This window comes from Lontra canadensis, unplaced genomic scaffold, assembly GCF_010015895.1.
Source record: "Lontra canadensis isolate GAN:19392208 unplaced genomic scaffold, GSC_riverotter_1.0 scaffold27, whole genome shotgun sequence".
Taxonomy (NCBI): domain Eukaryota; kingdom Metazoa; phylum Chordata; class Mammalia; order Carnivora; family Mustelidae; genus Lontra; species Lontra canadensis.
The window spans coordinates 3,628,700-3,636,536 of record NW_022631021.1 but is presented as its reverse complement, the minus strand read 5'-3'; the positions used below and the strand labels follow the sequence as shown (position 1 = coordinate 3,636,536).

Here is a 7,837-nt window from a genome sequence, read left to right as displayed (position 1 = left end):
CTGACCGGGTTTTGATCAAAGCTGCATCTCAGAACCCAACTCCTATACCTTTTAAACCCTAACCATGTGTACTCTTGGACCTTTTTCTAGCTTTGATGGTTTTATTTAAGGGTTAAGCTCAAGGGCCACCTTGGCTGTGATGTTACCTCCAGTACTTCAAACATCAAGGAGCTACTTATTTAAAATTTTAGTCTTTAATTAACAAACCTGGGGGAAAAGCCACATTAGGACTGAGACAAAGGCGGAGACCCAAAAATCAGCTGTTTTTTCCTTGTCAGACTGGAGCAGAATTTCAAACAGACCACATGCATTCCACCTCTGGAGACAGAGTTTACTCTTTAAATCCTGATTCCAGGTACGCGGGTTGCAAACTGGCTTCACTTCATCCAAGGACCTAGCTCTAGGGCTTTCATGGCATCCTCAAGTTTGAGCATCCCTGCACCAGAAAGCAACAAGTGTGCGTGAGAGGGGAGGGTAAGGGCCTGGACAGTTCTCAGCCTCTTTCAAGGTTCCTTTCTGGACTTCTCAGCCTGGCATTCGGCACCTGGGATTCTTGGGAACGTCAGAAGGTGGGGCCGCTGAGCCCACTCCAGTATCCCCCAATAAGCTAGGGGGAGTGTTGGGAGGGAGGGTAAGGACTGGGATCAGGTCTCGGGTAACACTTCCCTATGAGGCCAGGCCGCCTCTCATCCTGGTCTTCCTCCAGGGTCTCTAGAACCAACAGACGGAATTTCATCATCTCAGGGGAAGCCCAGACAGGGAGGGATGCCCCTGCTGAAGCCTGAGGTCTGGGGGGTGGTTGCAGGGCGCTGGGGGGAGGGGAGGAGAGAAGGGCTACAGGAGAGGAAGTAAAACTACCCACGCGTCCCCAGGCCAAAGCACCTAGTAGAGAGGCCTCTCACCTCGTTCCTGTCGCTGGCGGTGCCATTCGGCCATGGACTGGAGCATCCACCTGGCCCTGAGCTTGTGCAAGTAAGAGCCATAAACCACGACCTCCGTGAGGTCCGAGGATTCCAGAACCTTTAGCTCGAGCATGACTTTGCTCACTTGCTCGATGTACGGGATTCGAGATCCCGCTGGGCCTGTATGGAGAAGAAAACGAGCGCTCAGGCCCACGGAGACCAAGACGCGCGGGTCAGGGCACCCAGGTCAGGACTGCTGGGCTCACTCACCAAACAAAGCCTCCAAGAGCTGCGTCTGGACCTGCAACACCTCGGGATCTTTCAAGTCTTCGGGAGCTTTCACCCACGGTGGAATATCTTTTCGTTCTTGTAGCGTCCCCATCTGCCTCGCCTCAAAACTAACTACGCTCCAACCTGGGCTAGGCCTGAGTCGCCGTGTGGGGAGGGGGGCCTCCGCGCCAGAGAGGCGCGCACCGGGACGGGCCCCGCCCACAAGAAGCCCCGCCCACAAGAAGCCCCGCCCCTGCCTGGCGGCCTAGTCTCCCACTTAACGCGCGAGGCTGGCCCACCTGGGCATTGGTGTTGCACGTGACCATCGCGGTCACTTTATCCTCTTCGCGGCACGGGTGGGCCCAGCTGTCTCCGAGTTTACAAGGGTTTCCACCCGTGTTGACTCGTTTCTTCCACACCGGAATCTCTTGGCGCTGGGATTGCGTGGGGGCAAGGGCAACGTCAGCTCTTCACCTGGAAACAAGTGATTGGGCCTGAACCCCGGAAAGACGAAAATCCAAGTCTGGACGGTGTGAGGACCACCAGGGAGCTGCCAAATCAAGTTCCTGCCTCCCACGTTCCAAAGGAAGGTCCCACTTCCCCTGTGCCAAACCCCGAAGTTTCACGTCACTGAGACCCCTACAACTTCCGGCGACTCAGGAGTAATTCCTGCCATTTAACAAAGAAGAAAAGGAAATTAAATTACTTATCGGCAAGGCATGGGATGGGGTCGCTAAAGTGCCCTTACTGTTCACCCTCCTTGAAGCCGCGAAGTCTGGAACTTTTCAATCTGTAATTTCAGAACTCATGAATGCCCCACCTGGACCCTTGGGCCCAAACTATATAGGCCAGACTAATTTTTTTTTTAATATGTATTTATTTATTTGAGAGCCAGCAAGCAAGGGTAGTGGCAGAGGGAGAAGAGAATCCTCAAGCAGACTCCCTGAGGAGCATGGAGCCTGATGCAGGTCTCAATCCCAGGACCCCGAGATCATGACCTGAGCAGAAATAGCTGCTTAACTGACTGAGCACCCAGGCACCCCTGTATAGGCCAGACTTCTGATTCTAAATAGTATTATTCATTTAAAAAACATGCTTTAAGTGATGCACTAGATTCATGCAATGAGTGTGTGATTTCAGGGTTTTATAGCTTCATAGATGTGGAAATTAAGCTGACGTTTCCCAAGACCATGTTCTGGTAACCTCCAATCCCATCAGCTGACTATTATGACTATCTCTTAGGGCAGGCTTCTTCACATTCAGCGGAAAAACCGTGTGTTTATGAGGCACCTGGGTGACACAATGAGTTGAGCATCCACCTCTTGATTTCAGCTCAGGTCATGATCTCAGGGTTATCAGTGCAAGCCCTGCATTGGGTTGCATGAGAGTGGAGCCTACTTAAGAAAACAAAAACAAAAACAAAAAACAATGACTGTATGTGAACCTACAATTATCCCAAAATAAAAAAGTTTAATTTAAAAAATGAAATCAGGGGCGCCTGGGTGGCTCAGTGGGTTAAAGCCTCTGCCTTCGGCTCAGGTCATGATCCCAGGGTCCTGGGATCGAGCCCCGCATCGGGCTCTCTGCTCAGCGGAGAGCCTGCTTCCACCTCTCTCTCTCTGCCTGCCTCTCTGCCTACTTGTGATCTCTGTCTGTCAAATAAAAAAAAAATAAAAAAAAAAATAAAAAAAAAAATAAAAAATGAAATCAGAATTGAAAATTTACAAAATCTGTCTGAATTTCGGTTGCCATCTTGGGATCCCTTTCTAGCTGCCATACACCACTGTGTTCTGTTGGCAAGAAAGCTGGATAGTTAAGAGACTTAAAGAGAACAATGTGGTACAAAATGATCAACATTATGTTCTCACATAAAGACCTTTTCTTGCTTAATGCCATTCACATTAAAGTCTACTAGATATTATTTAAACACTATCACTCCAGTTTAGTTTCTTTCTTATTGTCTAATTCATTTGTTTTTCTTTTCTTGGAGAATGTTTATGTCCTTTTGCATTGAGTGTCTCTATTAAGTTGTAAATAATTGGATATTTTAATACACTCAGGTTTTATTTTGGCTGAAAACTTTTAAATCACCTGAGTGTGTTATTAGGCTAGGCTTTTCCACCATCTAAGCACTCCCTGCACCCCAACATTTGTCACTAGCTATAAAAGTAAATACTTTCTTGACTAAAGAAGGTAGGATGGGAGTGATACAGGGGCTGGGAAAGTGACAGATATCTTCCAAAAAGCTGAGATCAGAGTTTTCTTGGAATTAGCATTCCAGAGCAGCTGGTGGCTCCTTTTACCTTTAAAAGAATTGATTTCGATTATTTACTTTTCAGACCTATAGCGTACTATATGGACACTGGAGCCAGATGCATCCATATTGACAATTATTACTTGTATTATTTAAAGTGGGATGTGTGGATGATGATAAAAAGCTTTCTTTAGAGTGGACTTTGGTGTTTTTGAATCTCGACCATAAGAGGAGATACAAAGCAGGAGCAGAAAGACCTAAAATAGAAAGAAAGATGCAATTATAAATACTCCTTTTTGGGGTGCCCGTGTGGCTCCGTGGGTTAAGCCTCTCCCTTCAGCTCAGGTCATGATCTCGGGCACCTGGGATTGACCCCCACAGGTCATGATCTCAGGCTCCTGGGATGGAGCCCCACATCGGGTTCTCTGCTCAGCAGGGATCCTGCTCCCCTCTCCCCTGCCCCTACTCTCTCTGCCTACTTGAGATCTCTCTCTCTCTCTCTCTCTCTCTCTCTGTCAAATAAGTGAATAAAATCTTTTTAAAAAGTAATACTCTTTGTTGTTGTTTTTTAGTTAGTGTAGGCAAATTTTATTTCTATGGTAGTAGCATTTATTTTGGGTATGGAAAAATAACACTATTTCAAAGTCAAGGTAATGAAGCAGAAATAAATTTTTTTCTCATATGTCCATACTCAAATAGCACATATGATTTCAAGACATTCTTAAATTAACAAGGAACAAATGCAGAATCCAAGTAGTATCTGTCAACAGAAGAGTTGCATTAAAGCTACATTATCAGCCCTAGAAATCAGAAAATTCAAAGTGATCCCTTGCAGTGATTCTCAACTTTACTGTGCATCAGAATCACCTGGATGATGGAAAAAGCACCTTCAGGGGACTGAAGGCAAATCACCAGATTAAACAAGCCCTTGGTCTCAGAATAAATACCAAAGGGGCTCAAGATACAAACGTGGTTCCTCAGAGAGGGGCAAAGACAAAATACAACATGATATGAGATCAGACCTTCACTTACTGTGTTACTTCTCTGAGCCTCAGTACAGGAATAATAATGCTACTCTCAAAATTGTGCTATAAATTAGATCAGATAGTGTATGATTAGTGCTTCCCTAATTCATTCATCAGCTACTATCATTATTTCATCATTATCATCATCATCATCATCATCATCATTATCAACATTATCTGATACAGAGGGCATGCTTCCCCAGCCCCCATTCTGACTCCCACATAGTCGTTAATTTTTTTTTTTAAATAACCACTTGGGCACCTAGGTGGCCCAGCTGGTTAAGTGGCTGCCTTTAGCTCGGGTCATGATCCTGGGGGCCTGGGATCGAGTCCCGTGTTGGGCTCCCTGCTCAGTGGGGAGCCTGCTTCTCCCTCTCCTCCTGCTCTTGCTCTCTCTTGCTATCTCTGTCTCTGTCTCTCTCAAATAATAAAATAAAATCTTTTAAAAAATAAATGAATAAAAATAAAAAATAACCACTCATTGGTTTCAAGTTCATGGACTGCTAGTACCATTTTTATATTGGTACCATTTTTACTAGCTTCAACCATTCACTTAATATAAGTGAATATAAAAAAATATATATATATGTGTATATATATATATATACATATATATATATGAATATAAGATAATACAAGATTTCAGTCCATGGCTGAAATGACAATTTTTCTATCTCAACTAAGTTGATGGGGGTGCCTGGGTGGCTCAGTGGGTGAAGCCACTGCCTTCGGCTCAGGTCATGATCTCAGGGTCCAGTGATTGAGCCCCGCATCGGGCTCTCTGCTCAGCAGGGAACCTGCTTCCCCCTCTCTCTCTGTCTGCCTCTCTGACTACTTGTGATCTCTCTGTCAAATAAATAAAATCTGAAAAAAAAAAAACTGATGATGAATTCAAAGAAAAAAGGAAACTAAACCTTAAAAAGTATGTGCTCTAGAAGCATCTAAAGCATCAATAGCCAGATGAGTGAACTGTTTTTCAAAGTGACTCCTTTTAGACAATCTCTGATGTTCCTTGTATCATTTTCTCGGTCTCAGGTTATTTATAGATGGAAACATGGCAGTAAAATACCTATAATCTCCATCACTTCCTATGTCCAATATACTACACAGTAATGTTACATGGTTGAAGCTTTTGGCCATTCATGTAACTACCTTAATATCTTAAATATCTGAGGTTTTTATATTCTGAAACTATAAACCTAAGCTATAGAGGTACACAGGCTAGGAAAGGGTTTCTCAACCTCAGCAAAACTGACATTTTGTATTGGATAATTCGTTTCTGTGGGGGCTGTCCTGTGCATGGCAGGATATAGGCAGGCATCTCTGGCCTCTACCCTACTACATACCAGTAGCAACCTTTTCTACTTCCCCATTTTGAAAACCAAGTGTCTCCAGATGTTGCCAAATGTCTTCTGAGGGTCAGAAATACCCGTCCTCCATAAAGAGCTACCAAGCTAGAATTTTATATAGATATAATTGTAAACTGAGTACACAGATTATACAAGATTCTATGCAGTTTTCCTAATTCAAAGAGTACAGCACAATAGTTTCTGCTGTACTATTTATGCTAGGGCACATAGTATTTATGTAATGTACTATTTAAGTATACAGTTACCCACACATAGCTATCTTTTTCCTATTGAAAACACTGACATTAAACAGGAAAAAAAAAAAACATAGCTAATCCTGCAACCATCTTATATTACCCAATATTAGAGAAAAACCTATGGTTTACAAACATTTGCTAAACAGAGACTGAGGTAAATCACTGCCAGTGTCCTTCCTTCTGAATTTGAAGTCTCTCTTTCTCTACTTGTAAGTTATTTTTCAACCTGCAGCTTCTCTGATTCAAATTTCAAGAACTATAACCTGTCTTTTTCCAGTTGTAAGCTTCTCTCTCAAGTTTTAATTCTCTGTTTCTATGTCTTGTGATTGAAGTATGGACTTTTGTCCCTGGCCAAGTTCATTTTCCAAAGAGGAGTTGTCAGAGTTAACCTCAACTTCTCTCTTTCAATCTGCGGCCACTCCCTCCGATCTCGAAGCGTTCCTTTTCCACCTGCACACTTTCAGCCCCAATATCCAGGCGGCGTCGTTTTTCCAACTGCAGTTTCTGTTTCTCTGTGTTCACCAGCAAATGGGGCTCATCTCATGCAGACTTCAATGGTGTTAAGTTCAGAGTAAAAAAACTCATCATATGGGGCAATCAGGAAGTTCATTTTCCCTCCTGGAATCTGATACAACTGATGACAACACTTCCTCCTCAATCTCAAAATCAGGGCTCTGGGGGTCTCTCTCTTCCTCTTGCACCTTAACCTCAATTAAGGCTCCACCTGCATCCCTGAAATCTGCCACATTTTGCCAATCAAAATCTGTATCACTTTGGCATCCAGTCTCTTCATCCATCTCTTCAGTGAGAGAGACCTCTAAATCAGGTGCGGGAAGGAGACACCCTGAACCAGCCAGCTGATGTGCATGTTCATCTCGTCCTCTTGCTCTTCATAGGTGCCCACCAGTCAAGGTCAGGTACCTTCTTTTCACTTCCCTCCTCATCCCTTATTCTTCTACTACAGCACTGACACACTGCGCAATCTCCTCTCAAGCCAGCCGCTTCATCATGTCAATTGTTATATTAAGCTGCTTGGAAAAAAGGACTTCTTTTCTTTTTGCAATTTCTTAAAAAAGGGCCTGAGTTTCTTGAACATTAAAATTGCTTTTCCTTTTCTTTTTCAACTGCTTCATTTTCCTAACTAAATGCAGAGTTTTTACAGTAAGGTAAGAGGTGAAAAGCTGAGAAATGCTACAAAGAGCAAAAAGTCAAAGGCAGTCCCTTGTTGGCACCTTTTCTATACTAGAATTTTAGGACGCCTGGGTGACTAGGTCACTTAGGCATCTGCCTTCAGCTCAGGTCATGATCTCATGGTTCTGGGATCGAGCCCTGCATCAGGCTCCTTGCTCAGAGGGAGCCTGCTTCTCCGTCTGCTTGCTGCTCCCCTTGCTTGTGCTCTCTCTCTGACAAATAAATAAAATCTTTTTTAAAAAATAAAAAAGAAATCAGAGTTTTCCACTCATCTAGTAGCACAGCCAGGTTGGATCATTCCTATGTTGCAGCACACTTCAAAGAATTACTGAAGTGAAAACTTGGGATTTTTCTTTCCTCTAACATTTGCTCTGTCACTATGAGGACCTGGGAGATGGTAGCCCACTTGCTCCAAAGGTCATACGTTCAATACATAACACTGTGAGTAATCCTTGTGAAGATGATGTAGCACCAATGACATATTACACCTGGGCAATTTTTTTCAAGGGCCAATACTGGAGAATGAAGTTCCTTTGACCCTGGTCGCACCTCTGTCAGATTGCTTCTAAGAGGGTTAAGAAATACCAAG

The 7,837-nt window shown here is 43.8% G+C and overlaps 1 protein-coding gene and 1 pseudogene across 1 annotated transcript; both read right to left on the bottom strand.

Annotated features, from left to right (window-relative positions):
• Positions 1 to 213: 213 nt before the first annotated feature.
• Positions 214 to 1,284, bottom strand: LOC116871718 (developmental pluripotency-associated 5 protein). The gene is made up of 3 exons (XM_032864550.1): positions 1,173 to 1,284; positions 903 to 1,082; positions 214 to 436 (listed from the first exon to the last, which is right to left on the bottom strand). Exons 1-3 carry the CDS (start codon positions 1,282 to 1,284, stop codon positions 378 to 380), a joined length of 351 nt encoding a protein of 116 aa, XP_032720441.1. The 3' UTR covers positions 214 to 377.
• Positions 1,285 to 6,216: 4,932 nt separating this feature from the next.
• LOC116871716 lies at positions 6,217 to 7,190 on the bottom strand (annotated as a pseudogene).
• Between the last annotated feature and the right edge of the window lie 647 nt (positions 7,191 to 7,837).